General features: G+C 36.6%; 1 protein-coding gene across 14 annotated transcripts in view; it reads left to right on the forward strand.

Annotated features, from left to right (window-relative positions):
• Positions 1-616: 616 nt before the first annotated feature.
• Positions 617-20,526, forward strand: part of LSM14A (LSM14A mRNA processing body assembly factor) — a 58,618-nt gene continuing 38,708 nt past the window's right edge. For all 14 annotated transcript variants that reach the window (XM_044664190.1, XM_044664189.1, XM_044664191.1 and 11 more), the window contains exon 1: positions 617-943. In XM_044664190.1, coding sequence (XP_044520125.1) covers positions 823-943 — 121 coding nt within the window. In that variant the 5' untranslated portion in view covers positions 617-822. The remainder of the gene's footprint in view (positions 944-20,526) is intronic.

Raw genomic sequence — 20,526 nt, forward strand, 5'->3', positions numbered from 1 at the left:
GGTGGGGGATGAGAAGTGTGAGGATCAGCAAGAAAGCAAGTTTGACTGGGTCGTAGAACTGCGGAAGGGGAATAATGCACAAATGGGTAAGAACGGTAGTTTGGGGAACACGAGACGAAATGTGCTGGTTACCCCGGTTAAGTAGAACCGAAATCAAATGTTTAAGAAGAGCTTTCTTCCATTCTCCCCAAAATGGGACCCCGAGGAGCTGCCGCCAAACGGAGATTTGTGCCCAAAGGCTTCGGCCGACCTAGCACCACTGGGAACGTGTTCGCTAGCATCACAGGCTGCCCAGAAAAACGAAGAGAAGCAGCGCGACGCAGGGCCCCAGGGCTCCATTTACCGTAACGCATTTCCGGAGCCCGGAGCTAACAGACCCTTAAGCTCCTCGCTAACGAAGTAAGTAGGCTCCCCTTTCACCAACTGGTTTCTGCGATCACCCACAGTAGAGTCCAACCCGAGGATATCTCGCGAGACACCACGGGATTGCTTTCTCCCGGCATCCTTCTCGGCTGCCGCTGCCGCCGCCGTCGCCGCCGCTACCGCCGCCGCGACTTCTGGGAGGGGGAAGGGAAGGTACTTGACTGGTTGAAGGGGGCGGGGGAGTGAGCGAGAGGAGCGGAGCGGGGCGAGCGGAGCGGAGGGCGGCCATGTTGGGAGAGAGACGGCGGCAGTAGTCGGCAGAGTGGGCCAGAGCCGAGGCCAGGCAGGCCAGCTCGTCGTGGGACGGAGCTGGAGGTGGGAGCGGGAGCAGCGGCAGCGGATCGGCCTCTCTAAGGATCCTGCCCGGGCTCCGGGGGCGGCGGGGGCCGGGGCGGCGCCATGAGCGGGGGGACCCCCTACATCGGCAGCAAGATCAGCCTCATTTCCAAGGCAGAGATCCGCTACGAGGGCATCCTCTACACCATCGACACGGAGAACTCCACTGTGGCACTCGCCAAAGGTACGGCTGGGGCCGAGGACAGCGGACGGACCGGGATTGGCGTCCCCATGGGGAGGTGGGAGGACGGGAGGACGCCGCGCTCTGATCAGGCCCATCAGGGTCGCTGCCCCGACCTCTGGGCGGGGAGCCGGCCTGCCTTCCTTCTCCGCCCGTAGCCGCCGCCCCCGCCCGGGCTTCTAGGGGTATTGATTTCACGGGGGCCGCCTCACCCACACAATGTGACGCCCACTTGGGGATTACCGCGCAGGTTAGAGTCCGCGAAAGCGGCGGCGGGCTCAGGAGTTGCTTCGGAGCTCCCCTCCCATCCCCCGAGCCTGGCAAGGCCTAGGCACAAAAGCCACTCTTTGAAACAGTGAAATTACAGGTCAGCGTGGTCGAGCTACTTATTGAAAAAGAGTCACTAAAAACCATCAAAGATGATCCCCAAAGCCCTTTCCAAGCTCAAAAATTCTGCTATACTGTTATGCCGAAATCGAAAAACAAAAGCTAGGGCGTTTTTAAAGGGTTGTTTTTTTCCCTCCCAATAATTTTAACCCTTATTTTTTACAGCCTTAATACTAACTATAGATTCTGGTGTCGTTGTTTAGAAAGAATTAGAAATATTTCGGCGTCCGAAATTTTAAGAAAGTATGTGCCAAGATTTAGTGTGTACCTTGTTAGTTAAAGGGTCTAGAAAGACTAAAAATAACACAGTAAGCTGCAACTTGTTTGAAAAGTAATATTTACCTGCTAGACCAGAATAGTTCCAAAAGCTTATGCAATGACCCATTTAGGGTGTGTATTAAACGTACTACTCTGATCAAGACTGGAGTTCAGCTTGCTCTTGGAGTCCATTTCTGTGTCTTGAAAGAGAAAAGACTTGGAAACACTGAAAGAGAGTTGAGTCTAAGAAAAATGTTGGAAAAGAAGACCTGAATAGACAGTGTGGTGATAATGTAGATCTTTGTGGAGCCTTGTGATGAAAAAGGGGAAGTTTTGAGCTGGAATATATAGGAGACTTGTCCTACTGGTAGCGTTTAGCATTGCCACAGGATGTCTGTTTTTTGTTTCCTTTCACATGTTTTTGCTCCCTAGACTGGAAGAAAGAAATGAAGATAATAAATCTAATCATGTCATTTGACTTAGACACTCACTACTCAAAAGTGATGGTATTGCAAACAAAAAAGAATAGCATGATGTGCTCCTGGGAAGCAAGTGGGGATTACTCTTAGGGTTTTGTCTCAGACTCTTTTGGGAGAAGGGGAAGTGATAATTGAGATTGTGAGGAAAGATCAAAGTATATTTTTTTTTTTTGCCAATTTGTCTGATGTAATTAGCTTCTAATGGAATGTGCACTTGAAGTTGCAGAAGCCTAACAAAATTTCCAATTTCAGCAAACACTCCTTAATTAAAACTTTCTATTTTGCACTGATCAAAGGGTAAAAAAAATAGAATGAAAAGAAAAAGAAAAAATAGAATTAAAAATACTTGAAAGGGGGCAGCTGGGTTGCTCAGTGGATTAAGAGTCAGGCCTAGAGAGGGAGGTCCTAGGTTCAAATTTGGCCTCAGACACTTCCCAGCTGTATGACCCTGGGCAAGTCACTTAACCCCCATTGCCTAGCCTTTACCGCTCTTCTGCCTTGGAACCAATACACAAAATTGACTCCAAGATGGAAGGTAAGGGTTTGAAATTTTTTTTTAATTAACTTTCTTTTTAGAACACCTCTGTATGACACTATTAAGGGGCAAAGATAACTGTCAGCTTATCTTTTGTAGCGAGATTTCCACTTTATGTCATTTCGTATAAGTGGCACAGTTTGACACTACATATTATAGCCAAATTCAATTGGCAGGGTGCTTTTTTATGACAAAGCTATCCTGTGTAGTCTTGTACTTTTGTTCTTAAGTTGGTGTTTTAAAGCCATTCTCTTTAAAATATAAATTCCAAGAGCAAAAGTAGTACAAGAAATAGAAAAGTGTCATAAAACTATCTAGTTAAAACATTGCATCATTAAAACAATTTTCTCAAAAGGGCTTCCAGGAAAATAATACTTAACTACCTTGAGTGGAGTTTTTTAAATAATGATTAGAAAGCAGGATACCAGGAACTCTTCTTTTGGTTTACACATGGTATACTTGTTGCTTCTTTGGAGATATTACTGACCTGACACAAATTTGTCTTGTTTTTACTCTTTAGTGTTTGGAATCCTAATATATTTATGAGTTATATTCATGCATCTTCTATACTTTTTTATAATTACAAAAAAAGGTTATCAGAAATACATAAATAAGAGATACCAACTCAAAAATAATTCCAAATTGGAATCAAACTCTAGCTTTAGTAGCTTTTGAAAAATACTATGTCCATTTTATTTCATTTGTTTTAATAGACCTTTAATGATAAATCAAATTTCCCTGATTTCACTATCAGCAACTATTCATCTTTTCTCTATTCTGGGCACCCACAAAAGATGACCTGTAAGGATGTGTCTGATTTTGAAGCTTGATCCTAACTTTTTTGCTTTGTGCCAAAATTACATTGGCACAATCTACATTTTCACTGGACCAGCAATTATTATTCTTAAATTGACTTTTAAGCCTCCTAAGATAAGGTTCTGTGCTCTATCTAAAGTTAAGATACATTTTATGTTGCTTTGTTAGCAACTTTATGTACTTAGAACCCTACCCACACATTTCTTCTTTGTATCTTAACTAAGTAAACATTTCAATGCTTACTGTTGTTCCACAGTTAAAAAATTATAGTCATGTGTACTTATGATTCTGCATAAGAACTTTATAATAGAAATTCATCCATCTTACATGTATCACTGTATGCTTCTTCTGAAGTAATGAGAATATGTATTAAGAGATTTTTCCCTTTTAAAAAAAACAAGTTTTATCAGGTTTGAAAAAAAAATTAACTTGCCGTTGTTTCATGGAATAATATAGAAATTAATACTACTATTTAGCAAAAAAAAAAACCTTTAGATAGCTACATATTTTAAATCTAATACCTTTTTTGTTGTCCTGTTTTAATACATCAGATTTTAATAATATATTTAGTTTGATCTCTTGAAATTTGGAAATTTCACAGAATCCACAGAATTTTAGAGTTGGAAGGGACCTCAGTTCATATAGTTCATGGTAGTGGAACATGAATCCCTTCTCCATCATACCAAATGAAGTAATCCAGTATTTGCATGAAAATCTCCAGAAAAGAGAAACCGAGCATCTCTTTGGCCAGACTTTGGCCATTCCTACCCTTTAGTTAGCTCCAAATGCCAGAAAATTTTTCCTGAAATCAATCCTAAGGCTGCCTCTTTGCAACTTCCACACATTGCACATAGTTTTGCCCTCCAGAGCACAAATCAGTCTTCTTACATGACATCCTTCAATATATCTGAAGATAGTTTTTAAAAAAATAGATGAGGAAAATTGTGATTTTTTTAAGTAGTCAAAATTATATTAATTTATATTAATGCAAAATTATTTTTATACATTATATATAATATATAAAAATATATAAAAGTCAAAAATATTAATCATTCTTAACATATAGTACAAAACAATAGTTTCAGTTAAGACTTCAGATTTGTTACTGAGTAACTTACTGAATTGTCATTCAGTCAATCAAAATTACTAGCAATCATTAAGTATCCCTTGTCTGCTAGGGCCCTGTGCTTAATAATGATGATACCACAACTAAAAAAATAACCATCTCTACATCTTGAATAAGTAAGGGTTTCTATAAAGTGAAGGTAAGGAGGAAGTACATTCCTGTTAAAGAGGTTAGACAATACAGAGGTCTTCACTTGAGAGATAAGAACATAAGAAGAAAAGAGAAAAGGCAATTTGCCCTTAGAGTAAAGGAACGGGAGTAATATATATTCTGAAGCTGAAGCTTCTATTAGTTTTAGGACAGGACTATGCGCCTATCATCCCTATTTGATCCTATGAGTGATGGCTATTAGTTATAGTTAATATCATCTGTGGAGTTATCCCCCTCATTGTAATAAGCTAACAGTCTTACATCTTTTTTGTTTCTTTAAATGTTTTCTTAGTATCAACTGTCTCCATGTTAATGTGTATTACAAAGTTTGGTTCTATTTAGTTTTAGGTGACTTAATTAGATTTTTATTTAGAGTTTATATTTGGGAACTTCTTTAAAGCATGTTTTATTTCTCATGGTGCCCTCCCGCATTTTTTGCCTCTGTAATGGGAGCACACAATTGGGGTTCCAGCTCATCTATAGCAGAGAAAGAAGTGAGGTTTTTTTTTTTCTCTCAACAAATTCACCTCATATAAGTAAAGATTTCCAAGCTGTTAGAAAATGGGAACATTTTGTCTTGGCAGATTTGTATCAGGCCTTTTTTTTTTTTACTTGGATACAAAGAGGAGCATTTTATAAACTTCTCAAATACTACCTAAATTTTTTGAACTATCTTAACTTTTTAACATTTTTAGGATCCATTATTTTATTGGTATAGGGGCTTCCTTTACTGCCTTGGATCACAATCCCTTGATGCCATAGTAGGCAACATTCATACATTGCTTTGAAAGAGGAGGGAAACATCATTTGTAGGTAACCAACCTGGTGATAAATATCTCCTGTCCTTCAGATGGCAGGAATAAAGCCATCCCTAAGTTTGTACTTGAATCTTTTCTGTCTTGGTAAGAACTTATGCTCCTTTGGCATATGTAGACCTTGAAAATCCAGGGTCAACACCTTGTCACACTGAGGCATCAGAGGACTTCTTTTACGTTTTCAGTTCAGAATACTTACTCCCAAAGGATCTACTAGGTAGATGATACTTTGTTACCCATATAAAAGAAATGTCACCCTAGATTTCATATCAATAAAACTAAAATCAAAATGAACTAAATAAGTAATTTTCTGTTACTTATAAATAGATATGTAATATCTCAGTGACAGCACAGAAAACTTTTCATTTGATAGGTGATTTGTAGGTTTTCAGATAATAGAAATTGAGACAGAGCCAGGCCCAGACCATATTGGGCTTTTTAAACTAAGGTATAAGTGCATTTAAAAAAAAATTATTTTTTCTGAATTTAGCAAATGCCAGAACAAGGACATCTCAGCATACAAAGTTGAACAGGAAAGGAGAATTATTATGTGAAATTGCAAATTGCAAAATTGCATACCAGCTTGCTTTTAAAAAAATGATTCGTTGTGGAGAAACATACTAAAAAACAATTTGCTTTCAAAATTATCAGTCCTCAAAATCAAGACATTTGTGACAATTTAAATACATACATTGATGTTGCCTGTGAGGTTGCTTAACAATTGATCCTCCTTATCATTGATAATGATGTAATTTTAGAACTGAAAGAGGCCTTAAAGATCATTTAATTCACCTGTGGCTTCATTTTACAGGTGTGGAAACTTACCCTTACAGGGGAAGAGACTTGCTTACATAGTAAATTAGTTTCAGAGATGGAAGTGGAACCCAGATTTTAAACAAAAGATGGTAGTTTATTTTTTGTTTTGTTTTTCCTTTAAAAAATATGTAAGTGTATAACACAAATTGAATTGCTTGTCAGTTCCAAGAGGAGGAAGGGAGACTATTTGGATCATATAACTTCCAAAAACTTGTGTAGAAATTTGTTACTACATGTAATTGGTAAAATAAAATAAATTAAAAATATGTAGGGGACAACTAAGTGGCTCAATGGATTGAAAGCCAGGCCCAGAGACAGGAGCTCCTGGGTTCAAATGTGGCTGTAGACATTTTTTTTTACATTTTTAAACCCTTAATTTCTGTGTATTGGCTCCTAGGTGGAAGAGTGGTAAGGGTGGGCAATGGGGGTCACACAGCTGGGAAGTGTCTGAGGCTGGATTTGAACCTAGGACCTCCCGTCTCTAGGCCTGACTCTCAATCCACTTAGCTACCCAGCTGCCCCCCCATAGACATTTCATAGCTGTATGACCCTGGACAAGTCACTTAACTCCCATTACCTAGCCCAATGATGGCAAACCTTTGGCACATAGAGCACTATCTGTAGGCACTCAGCCACCCCCACCCTCACTCCACCCCCAAAGTTAATTATTGGAAAGGCAAAGAGACTCAGGAGGAGGTGCTCCCCTCTCCCTCTCTACTGTGCCTGATGACATTTTTTCACATCACCCATCCCTCTGCCCAGCAGCCCAGTGGGAGCGCATAGGGGGTAAAGTGGGTGGCGCACAGGTAGCAGAGTTAGAAGGGAGTGGAGTACTTGGGCTACTCCCCTTCCCCTCTCTACACTCACCGAGGACATTCCTCACTTCATCCACCCCTCTGTCCAGCAGCCCAATGGGAGCACTTCCTCCCTCCCTTGTGTGGGGTGTTTGATCTGGGGGGTGGGGGCAATGCCCAGCCCTCTGTTCCTAAAAGGTTTGCCATCACTGGCCTAGCCCTAATCTTTCTTTTACCTTAGAAACAATACACAGTATTGATTCTAAGACCAAAGATAAGAGTTTTAAATATGTATGTACATACTGCTATTTCTTTTATGCCCCCTTAATTTCCAAATACGTCTCTCCCTGAACCAAAGAAGTGGCTTTATAACAAAGAAGAAAAAAAGGCAATTCAGTAAATCTAACATAGCATTTTTAACCTATGCAGTATTCCTTCTTCCCCCATAATATTCTTAAGCCAGTTCCTAACCAGCAAGCCAATTGTTAAATTTTCAGTGTGAGCATTAAACTTTGGAAATTGTCGAAACGTAACAAATTGGGGCTTGATTTATTGTTTTGTTGATTGTCTAGATTAGTGTTGGCAAATATGTGGCACATGTGCCCCAGTGTGCCAGAGGGAATTCTCTGCTCCTGAGGACATTTTTTTGCATGTCCCACCCTTCTACCAAACAGTTCAATGTGAGCACTTCCTCCCTCTGCTCTCTGGGGCAATATGGGCAGGGGAAGAGGAGACTGCTCACAGGTGGCTTGAAGGTGCAGTTTGGGTATGCAGTCTCTAAAAGTTTCACCAATACTGGTCTAGACTTAAAGTGTTTGAGAAGATTTTAAAGTATATCATGTACACATTGTTTTCACCTGAAGAGTCATTGTTAAACATCTATTAGCACACCCTTTCCCATAGTCTCCAACTAAGGTAAGGAGATGCATTCATGTTTCTTTTCTTCTGGGCCAAATTTGGGCTTTATAATTACACAGCATTCTTTTTTGGTTTTGTTCTTTCCATTTACATTGTTCTGGTGTATTTTGTTTTTCTAGTTTTTCATACTTCATTTTAAAGAAATATGTATGTTTTACTATGCTCTGAATTCTTTGTATTCACACATCAAAATTTGTTTAACATTTACTAATCAATGGACATCTACTTTGTTTCTATTTTTTAGCTACTGCCAAAAGTATTATGGAACTTTTCTTTTTGTCTTTGATCTAATTGGCATTTACCATGGAGGGCGAGCTAGATAGCACAGTGGATAGAGTGCCAAACCTAGAGGCAGGAGGACCTGAGTTCAAATGTGGCCTCAGATACTTCCTAGCTGTGTGACCCTGGGCAAGTCACTTAACCTAGTTGCCTAGCCTTTCCTGTTTTTCTTCCTTGGAACTAATATTTAGTAGATAAGAGGTTTTTTGTTTGTTTTTGCTTATTTGTTTTTTAAATAAATATGGACAACTTAGAATATTTCTTAATATAATTTGAAGTTTCTTTCCAAATAGGTTTGACTAGTTTGTAGATCCTTTACTGTGTATTTTGGTAACCTCACCAGAATTGTTCTAAAGGGCTAGAATCTCAAGGAAAATAGTAAAATTAGGGAAAAATTGGAGTATGGTACTTCCAGAAGAAAAGGAAGTATGACTTTTAGCTAGTCATCTAACCTTTGTAGGATTGTTTCCTGATTTGTGAAATAGAAGTACCTTAGCTGCCTAAACAAATGAGATTGGGCCACATGACATCTTCCTGCTTAAATATATATGATTCCATGCCAGTATACATGACAGGCTTGAATTTCTAGTTTTATCTAGTTTTGTCCCTTCAGTATAGTCTTCAAACTCTTCTAAAGATACTCCATTTTCTCTTCTTTTTTTCTTAATCACATTTAAACAAAATTTTTACAATATAAAAATACAAATAATTTATTGACCACTAGCATACATCAAAGCTCACAAGAAACACCCCTAGAAAAAGAAATTAAATTTCTTTTTTAAGATATAATTTCCTATGGCTACTTGACTCGGGTGACACTTACCATCAGCCCCTCTGATGTAGCTTTATAATGTTTTATTGAGAGGCATGGTGTAATGAGTCACAATAGTATAATGGAAAATACTGAACTTGAATTTAGGAGAATTTTGGATTCATGGCCTGTTTCTAACACTTATTATTAATTAGGTGATCATAAGCAAATCAGTCTTTCCTTTTCTGTAGTATCTTTAAGAGTCATTATGAATATTAAATATTGTGTGTGAAGTTATTTGCAAGCCTTAAAGTACCATATAAATTCCAGCTGTTATCATTACTCTTAAAACTTCTTAATTCCCCCAATCCCCTCCCCTTCCCCAAAACTCTAAACTAGAATTCCACCTGTGCAGATTAATTCATTTTGAAACTAAGAGAAAACATTTTTGAAATTATCTTTCAGTTTTAGTAGTATCCAGTCACTGTTTTGTTTTTACAGTACTAGAATCATTATGTTTGTTGTTTTTTTTAACATTATTTTTTAGAAAAGTTACCGTGGTTACATGATTCATGCTCTTACTTTCCCCTTCACCCACCTCCCCACCCCCCCAGAATCATTATGTTTAAATCATCTAAAGGCAAAATTATATAATGGGTAGAAGACGAACCTCAAAGTTAGAAAGACCTAAATTGAAGTCCTGCCCATTTTTTGACAAGTCACTTTCTCAGTGCCTCTAGCAACTTTCTAATATAATTGTAGATTCATCTAGGGAGTTTTCCCATGGTGGTTTCTATAACAATAAGATTTAAAGTCATAAATAAATAATTAGCAAGGAGATCTCCAACTTTAGAAGCAGTGATACCAATTTTTGCTCAATTTTTTCAAGAAAAAAATGGAAACTCAAATATTCATCTAGCTATTCAGTCCATGAAATTATGTTCTAGGCTTCATTTTTCAATGCTTAATAGATATTGATATATTATATATGCCGTTGTTGAAATAGCAACCTAATAGAATTCAAGCAGAAAAAAATACTATAAATAATTTCTGCCTCTTTTCACCTAGTCTTTAAGACTGGGAGCTTTGTATGGTATCCACAAATGTTACATATTTTTAAAAAGGCAAGTATGTGGTGGAGGAGACACGATAAGGCTGCTCACCTTCTTTAATCTTTAAGGCTTACCTACTGAATTCCTACCACTGCTTGATTGTTACTAGGCAGCATTACTATACTCTTTGCACCAGCTGCCTTAGGGTAGCTTGATGCTCTTGTGGTACTTTATTTCTGCTAACTGACTTAGGAACCAAGATCTTGGAATATAAGGAAAAGTTGTAGGAAGCTAGTGTAGATTCTGACTTCAGTTTCTTCTGTATAATAAGTGTAGGCTACTGGAAATTAGGCTACCATAAGAGCTTTCTTATTGTCCAGTAATTTTATCCATAGGAAACTTTGAACCAGAATTCCTAGAAACTGTTTTCATTCTGAAAGGATAACCTTCACCTAGGACCAAAAGTAAGATAGAAAGTTTAAGAGGTGGTGAAAAATCGATAGTATTTTGAAAGATGGAAGTGAGAGGGAACCTTCGCTATGGGACTAAAGTAGAGACTACAGCTTTGTATTTTGATTCCCTTTCAAAATAAGCGTGGAACTGGTAGCAACGAATTTGAATTTGTTCCATAGTGGGTCTCTGCCACATTCCAGAATGAACATGTTTATTTGACTATATTTTTTTCTAAAACATTAATATAGTTAAACAAATTTAATCTCTTTGGCAAAGTGGTCTTTCAGAGGTGCACATGCAATAGAAGACAAATATTTATTGCATGCTCTATGCAAGAGCACTGCGCTAAGGTGCAAAGTATAGATAAGATACAATCTGCTAAAAAAGATCCTATTGTCTAATAGAGGAATACATTGCAAATACAGAGTTCTAATACACAAAATTACATGGAAATATCACTAGAGAATTACAAAATAAAGCATTTTATTAGGTTTGAGGATGAAATTATTACTAAGCATGGGGATCAGAAATGTTTCATGAAAGAAGTGGCATTTGAGTTGGGTTTTAAAGAATGGTTATAAATTCAGCATGCAACAATAGAGATTTTTGAACTGGGACATACGTGTGATTTGGGGTGGGGGAGGGGTGAAGTGTTTTATCAGTTCACTGGCATTCTTTATATCATATTCTATGTATCAGTATTCCCCTGACCCTGCCATTTCCTCATGCTATCTTTTGGCTCTCCTCAACTTCCTAACTAAACTCTAGAAAGTGTTGCATCGAAGTGTAGGGTTAAATGGATAAAGTACTGGACTTAAAGTCTGGAAGAACTGTATCATTATTCCACTTGAGCACTTATTAGTTGTGTGTGACCTCTGACCTCAGTTAGCATATGAAAAATCATGAAGTTGGACAGGGTGGCCTCAAAGGTCCCTTCCAGCTCTTAATCATTTATGATATATGAACTTAGTCTCTACTTGCTTCCTCTGTTTCTTTCCACTTCTTGCAATCTGGTTTGTGATTTTACCACTTTATGGAAATTGATCTCTCTGAGATCACCAAATTTTATTGTTGTATAATTGACAAATGGCATCAAACATTAGAATTTCCATATACAGAGAAGAAAAGATAAAATAACAATGACCTCTTAATTGCTTACTTCCTGAATTTTTCTCAGTTACAATTCTTAGTGGTTCTGTTTCCTCTAACACTGGGTCATCCCTTTTTATTGTCATTCTCCTCAACTCCCCCCCCACACACATAATCTTTTTTTTTTCCTTCTAGAGTCCATAGCACTTCCTGTTCCTGTCTCTTCTCTTAGTCACTCTGATCATCTTTCTTCCCCTTGTTTTGTTGAGATTTGGTACCACCATAAATTTTTGCTTTGTCTTATTTTCTTCTCTCTATATACACTTTTCTTTCAGTGTTCTCATCTGTTCCCTGGATCCAATAGCACCTCTATACCATAGGTCACAACCCTTATTATTCTTAACCCGTCCTCTCCACTAAAAACACACCTCCAAAGAGATATGTCCACATGTATGTCCTTGTATTACCTCAAATTTAACATATCAAAAACTGAACTCATCTTTCTTCTTAAACTTGCTGCCTCCCTTCCAACTTCCTTGTTGCTTTTGAGAGCACCATCATCAACCCTCCTAGGCTAGAAATGTTGTAGTTGTTTTGATTCTTGACTTTCCATCACCCTTTCACATCTATTCAGTTGCCTCCCTGTTGATTTTTACTTCTACAACATCTCATTCCATCTGTCCTTTCTAATCACGTTACTACTACCACCCTAGGTCAAGCTCTCATTATCTTTTCCTTGTACGATTGTAAGAATTTCCTGGTTATTGTCCATTCTTCACACACCTATCAAAATAATCTTGTACACAGGTCTAAATGTATCAGTCCCCTAGTCAAAAACCTTTAGTGGTTTCCTCTTGCCTCCTGAATAAAATACAAGCATATGCCACCTAAAGACTCTCCAGAGACTGGTACCAACCTACTTTTTCAGCTTTATTTCACATTACAAGTTGAAGCATGGCATTGTAAAAAGAGCATTAAATTTGGAATTAGGGAAAGAATTTAACTAAATGACTTCTAAAGTCCTTCCAGATCTAAGTCTGTGGCCCAGTTCCCATTCACCCTATATGTATATGTATCATTGCATATTCATATATACCCTGAAAAGTATATTGTAAAACCTTTGAAGTCAAGAATTGCCATTTTGTATCATGTCTCTAAGCCTTATCATAAGACTTTCAGTCAATCAACAAGCATTTATTAAATAACATTAATTATAATAGCTTTGCCATTAAAGTACTCTGTTGTGTGACAGATGTACTAGATGATGAAGATCTAAAGACAAAAATAAAAGTCTCTCTCTTTGAAGAATTATACTGTTATCTGAGAAACTATAAATATATACAAAGTGAATGTATGTTTTGAGTAAGGAATGTGTAATTTTGAGTAAGGAAAAACTAATTTGCACATAGTAGATAAATAAATGTATGTTAAATTTAATTGAGTCAAGTTCTAATTAAGATGGTAGCATAAATAGGTTCAAAGGAACTTAGCTCTCCAATGTATATTCCAATAATGCTCTACAGATCAAGAAATCCAAAGAAAAATATTTGTAAGCACCAAAGCCTATCTTCCCTATTATTCTTTCACACACACACACCAACATCACTATAATAAAGGTCTGGCCAAGAAAGTTGGTATAAACTCAAATGAATAAGCTAGAAGATTAAGGTAGTGCCCTGGCTAGGAAAGGCTCAGGGAAGATAGAGAACTGTGGCATTACCTTGTCTAGAGATAACCTGTCAGCATTCTAACCCTAGAATTTATAGCTTAAAAGGATGTATAACTAGTTTCAAAAGCTCAGGAAACTGAAGTAAGGACCAAACAAGATCTGACTCTCATCCAAGAATATAGGAAGGAGCATTTACTTAACCCTAATCCAAAGTCCTAAAATTACGTACCGAGGAATGAGTAAACAGAAGAAGACATTAAAAGACTATGAAGGTGGGGCAGCTGGGTAGCTCAGTGGATTGAGAGTCAGGCCTAGAGACGGGAGGTCCTAGGTTCAAATCCAGCCTCAGACACTTCCCAGCTGTGTGACCCTGGGCAGGTCACTTGACCCCCATTGCCCACCCTTACCACTCTTCCACCTATAAGTCAATACACAAAGAAGAAAAAAAGACTATGAAGAAATAGTTGGATCATGAGATAACCAAAAGGAAAAGCCATAAGATTCAAAGGGGGAAGCGGGGGAGCTAAACTAAGTGGTTTGGCTGGGACTACAAGAGTACCTCAAAGAAAAGAAATAAGAAATAAAAAATTGTATGAGTTTTAGAGCAAAATTCTTTACTATTTTTATTCTATGGGCCTTTTGGGGTCTGACAATAACATTATGTTGCTTATAGTTGTGATTTAAGGGAAATACCAAATTTCAGTGTTAGACAAGTGAAAATAAAGGTAAGCTTTTGTTTTCACAACTACATTTATAGGACCCCCTAAAATCTATTCATGAGCCTATCGGGGGTCCCTGTTCTAGAGAGGAAAAATAAATAGCCTGAAACAGAAGGTGGAAAATCTTGCCTTAGTAGAATTAATAGTAGAATCCCTAAAAATTAGAATAGAACTATCTAAGAGAGAAGACCTATTAGAACAATGTGGAGGAAGAGGTGAGAACAATAGTCATCAAATAAACTTCACTCTAAAGTGAAATGGACAAAGGGAGATTGCACAGAGTTTATAATAGAAATATAGGAAACTCCATAGGGAGCCTAGGGTATTATTGGGGTGGGGGAAGGACTTAGGATAATAAAGAGAAAGAAAATTCAAGCAAAACAAGTTTTCCTGAGCCCAGAGAATTATATAATAAAATATTAAAATAAAAATAAAAAAATATCAAAACAATTTGGTACTGGCTAAAAAGAAGTTAATCTATAAAACAGTTTTGTTGTTCAGTCATTTTTAATTGTTTCCAACTCTTCATGACCCCATCTGGTTTTTTCTTGGTAAAGATGCTTGCTACTCAGTTCTCACTTGTGGCTCTTAAGCATGTCTAGCCAGATATATGGCCACTATATGCAGTGGCCACACTCTAGTAAACCATCTCAGCAAGTAGCCTGAACCAGATTGAGGGTAGGCACAAACCCATCAGTGAGTTAGTGGGGTATTTACTCCAAGAATGTGAAGGAGCAGATGAGAACTATTTGTTCCAACTGCTGTAAAAGAGACTTATAGTAAGTAGACACTGTGGAACACTTAGATTGTGGTTAGATGTTGAAGAAGACAAGCCCATCACTTTGTCATTTTGACTTTTGTCTTGCCACTGGACTTCAATGAATCTCAGAGACAAAATAAGGCTGATGACTTTGTATAAGTGCCTCACTTAAATGCAATTCATACACAAGTCAAGACATCCCCCCATGGTGTCACTATTCCTCTTCAAAAACAAAGGGTAAGCAATAACAACTGAAGTGATTTGCTGTTTCCTTCTCTAGTTCATTTTGCAGATGAGGAAACTGAAGAAAACAGAGTTAAGTGACTTGCCTCAGGGTCACATAACTAGTAAGTGTCTGAGGCCAGATTTAAGCTCAGAAAATGTCTTGACTCCCAGCCTGGTACTCTACTCACTGCATCATCTAGCTGCCCACCTCTGGAACAGCATGCAGAAGGAAATGAGCATACTAGCATAGTGTTTGATAAACACTAGTGTTTAAAATGATTCAAATAGGTGACAAAAGCCATTTCTTAATAGATAAACAGTCAAAGGATCTGAAGAGGCATTTCTCAAGGGAAGAAATCCAAGCTTTGTTTGGATTTTTTAATTTTTTAATTATTTTTTTAATTTTTCAAATTAATAGTAATTATACCAACTCTGAGGTTCTTCTTCATGCATTCAGATTAGCAAAGATGACAAAAGAAACAGACCATTGTTGCCGAGAGTGTGGAGAGGAAAGTCTCAGAGATGTACTTCTGATACAGCTATGAATTAGTCTAATGGTTCTGGGAAGCAGTTTGGAACTATGGTGCAAAAGTTACTCAACTTGAGGTACTCTTTTGATCAGACTTATGCCCCTAAGAGATCAAAGAATGAAGAAAAGGACCCATTTTTACAAATAAAAAAAATATTTCTAGTGGCAAAGAATCAGAAATTAAGAGAATGCCCATCAGTTGAAGTATAGCTGGAAAAATAGAATATGTGAATGTAATGGAATATTATTGTGCCATAAGAAATGATAAAAAGGGAAGCCTCAGTGAAATGTGGAAAGACTTGTGTGAACAGAAACAGGGGAATGATTTCTGTAACTCCAATACTGAAAAGAAAAACAATTGAAAGACTCAGGAACTCAGATTGGAGCAACAATCAACCATAGTTTTGGAGGATCTGTGATGAAACATGCTACCCACCTCTTTAACTGATGGGCTCAGAATGAAGATTGGGACGTTTTGGATACAGCCAATTCAAGAATTTATTTTGTTTGCATATTTTGGGGCTACTAGGTGGCGTAGTAGTTAGAGCAATGGGCTTGGAGTCAGGAAGACATACTCTTTTATTTCATGTCTGGCTTCAGACACTTAAAATAGCTGTGTGACCCCAGGCAAGCCATTTAACCGTGTTAGCCTCAGTTTCCTCATTTGTAAAATGAACTGGAAGGAGAAATAGCAAATCACTCTAATATCGTTGCCAAGAAAACCCCATATGGAGTCATAGAACCACAAAACACAACTAAATTGACCTCCCTCCAAAAGGCATGTTTTATAACATTTTAATTTTTTCAATGAAGAGTTAAGGAGAAAAAATAAGTTTTAATTATATTTTTTCAAAATTTTATAATTAACAACTCTGATCCATATAATGATTAAGTACTCTAAAGGACAAGTGATAAAGAATGCTGCCTACCTCCTATTACAGCTGTAATGGGGTAGAAAAAAAGGGGTTATTGAACCTTTGGCAGGGTCCACAGAAGAGAAGAGAAGGAATAGAGGCTGAAGATCAACTTTAAAACTAAATTATTTAATTCATTATATATACTTTTCTTAAGCTGCATATAATAGATTCTCAGCTTCATACAGTTCTTTCCAGCTATAAGGAAATGGCTGACAATTTCAGAATAACAAAAATGAAATTATTAAAATAAATAATAAGTATTAAAATAAATTGAATTGAGGTTTCCTATTTTATCCTACAGAATCTTAGGATTGCCTCAGTCTAGGCTGCAAGTAATTTAATCTTGACCTTTTTTTAAAAAATCCTATCTATTATGGAAGATAGTATAGTTTACCTACAGACCCACAGTTTTTTTTAAATTTCATTTGAACCATTTGTATTTTTGTAATCAGTGCATTCTCTAAATCTTGGACTTTTTAACATTTTTCGTTATCTTGGACCCCTTTGAAAGTCTGATGAATTCTATAAAATGAAAAATAGCATCCTCATTCCTGTAACAGATGATTGTCTTTCAATATTTTTGACTGAAGTGTGTATTTCTAATTTTTATAATCCATTTTATTTTATATTTGTCGTGATAGTAGAGCTTTGTTTCCTGGGCTGTGTTCTAAGCCTCAGAGAACTATGTCTTATGCATGTGCCCATCCTTAATCGTATTCTATTTATGTCTATGATTTCAGATACTACTTTGCGTTAAGGAAGTCCTTCTAGTACTCCCACATCTGTATAAAAAAACATAAGTAGCAATCTCTGATTAAGGAAGATTTACAATTGAAATAGTTGAGGTATTTACCAGTCATCTCAAACAATAAAATATCATTTTATAATAACTTGATTTTTACCAAGTCCTAAAGTGTGAATTTAATGTTTCAAATTCTTTTTTTTTTTTTCCAAAATAAAAAAGAAGGGGGTTGGATGGGGAACAGTTTAGCAAAACTAACCAATTCCAAGATCAACATTATATGTGACATTTAGCACCAGTGTTCTCTATTTCTTTAGTTAATAAAAGGGAGCTACATTCTTTCATCTCTTGTCTCAGGTCAGGCTTGGTCATTATAATACTTTATTGTTGTAGTTTCCATTTGTTGTCCTCAAGGGTATTGTTTTTCTGGTCCAGCTTACTTTACTCTGCACTTGCTCATCTAATTCTTCCCAAGCTTCTCTGAATTATTCCGTTTGTTTAGCTATTGCCCAATCTATGGGCATCTCCTTTGTTTCCAGTTCAGTGCTATCACACAAAGTGTTGCTGTGAATATTTTAGCATGCATAGACATTTTTCTTTCTGTTTTGGATGCTTTTTTATACATTTTTATATAGCTTATGTAACATGTATATTGTATAAATTTTTATAAATGGGTCCAATAATTAAAATAAACCCTGTTCAAAATAAATCATATCTGTGCCTTAAGCTATTTGTAGCTGGTTGATGACTTCATAATTATGTATCAGAATGCCTCAAAATTAACAAAACAGCTGATATTTATTACTACAATGTTTTAAGGTTTGCAAAGTGCTTTGAAGACATTGTCTAATTGGAACCTCACAACAACTTTGAAACTTGGGTACTACTACCCTCCCCATTTTTACATGCTAGGAAACTGCAACACTTAAAAATAAAGTGATAATCTCTGTTCAGATTTGAACCCAGGTCTTATTAACTGTAAATCTTATTACTCTATTCACTGCATCACATAGCTTCATAATGATACTGAAAAAACTGGTCTTTGCTTTCTTTCAAGGACATTTAATTTGGTAGATTTAACAGGAAGTCATACTTTGTAAAAGTGAAAATTGGGAAAAGCCATCTAGAAGTGTATATATTTCTATGGACATGGGAAATGTATCAAAACTACATTTCCCGTGATCCAGCTGTTTCCGTTTCCGGGTCTTTGGGGCATGGGGAGGTCTACGTCGATGCAGAGAGGGTTTTAAATCTCCTGGATTAGGAGGGAGTGGTCTCTTTGCGAGTAGGCGCTTGGGTAAAATCCCTTCGTGGTTGCCAAAATTATTAATATGAAAAATTATAAAGGCTGATATAATAATATAAATTAGTATTTTAATTAAAGCCATGTTGATAGATAAAGTTATCAGACCACGTGCTTGTAAGCATTCAAAACTGCCGCCTCTATTACTGCCTCCTAGCCAAGCGCCTACTCGCAAAGAGACCACTCCCTCCTAACCCAGGAGATTTAAGCTCTCCCCTGCGTCAAGACGTCGGAAACGGAAACCAGTTGGACCATGTTGGATCACGGGAAATGTAGTTTTGATACATTTCCCTTGTCCATAGAAATATATACACTTCTAGATGGCTTTTCCCAATTTTCACTTTTACAACTTAAAGCAGTATGCATTGTAAATTGAGAAACTTAAGTACCATTTAAAATACCATATTCAACATATGTTTAAATGTGTGGCTTAATTTTTTGTATATGTATGTGTATAAAGATTAATTCAAATAAATTCTAGCCTGTTAATTATTGTAGAGGAGAGGAATAGGAAGGCATTTAAGTAATACTACAATTATTTATACCTTTGTTTTCCTCTTTCTGCCTTAAATCCCAGAGGAATATAGAACTTGCTATGCCATAGAAACTAGTTTAGAATAACAGAAATACAGGCATCTGGCAGAAGAAAAACAGTCATATTTAATATTGTCCATTTAAAAAAATATGTTAGCTGGTTCAATTCTTTTCTTCCTTTCCTTCCTTTCTTTTTTAATAATCAGCACTTTACTGTTATTCTCCTTGCAACAAAGAAAATATTCAATTGAATTTTTTCTAATTAATATAAAACCAACTAAGGAACTACATCTAACAGGTGTTAGAGAGAAGCAAATTGTTTCATCTCTTCTCTGGGATTGGTTATACAATTTATCAGAATTTGGCTGTTCCCTAGTGTTCTTTCCATTACTTCTACTAGACATATATTTACCTAGTTCTGCTTACTTTGCTTTATATCAGTTTATAGTATTTCTTCTCTGAGTTCCTCATATTTTCATTGTTCAAGATACACTAATATTTATTCATTACCTTCATATATTCCAGTTTATTCAGCTGTTTCCCAATCATTGTACATCTACTTTTTCTTTTCTTTTTCTTTCTCCTTTTTAAAAATAAAGTACCTATAGTTACTTTGGTGTGTGTAGGGCCTTTGTGTCCTCGATTTCATTGAAACAGATATAGATATGTTCAGTAGTAAAATCCCTGGGTCAAAAAGTATGGACAGTTTTCCCTCATAATTACAAATTGTTTTCCAGAGCAGTTGTGGTTAGCCAATTTTCCATATATAGCTTTTAAAGTTTGACAAATCTACTCTTTAGAAAAAGCTGACTAGCATTATTCTAAGTACATTTTTTAAATCAAAGATTTCTATAATTTCTTACAGTCAGCTTTTTTTTTTGAATGAGTGAATGAATAAAATACAGTGTTCACAAGAGCCAAAGGGGTGATGATATGAGGTGGATCATTTAAGCATATGTAATATGCCTTGAAATGACAATTATAAAATGCAACTAGCAAAAAAAATTTTAATTTCATTAAAATTGAAAAAAAAGAAAAAAGAAGTTAGATAAGAAGATAGGATAAGAGAATCAGAGAAGTGGACTTTAGTTCGACTTGATGTTTTCTTTCGGCAGCTAGACAGCCCAGTGAATAGAGTGCTGGTCCTGTAGTCAAGAAGACCTGAAATCAAATGAGACTTCACATGCTATTTGTGTGATCCTATGCAAGTCACTTAACCTCTGCTACAGAGTCAAATGGGGATGATGATGATAATAATATTATTATTAATAAAATAATTATAATAAACATCTGCCCCCTAGGCTGGTTGTGAAGATCAAATGAAATATTTGTAAAGTGCTAAACCTGGCACTTTGTAGGTGCTTAATAATTGCTTATTTCTTTTCTTCTTTCCTTCCTTTAATCTTACTTAATGGTAAAGCCATATATTCTTTTTTTAAGTTATGTTCTTCTAGTTCTTTTTCTAAATGT

Source organism: Gracilinanus agilis, chromosome 2 (assembly GCF_016433145.1).
Source record: "Gracilinanus agilis isolate LMUSP501 chromosome 2, AgileGrace, whole genome shotgun sequence".
NCBI classification, from domain to species: Eukaryota; Metazoa; Chordata; class Mammalia; order Didelphimorphia; family Didelphidae; genus Gracilinanus; species Gracilinanus agilis.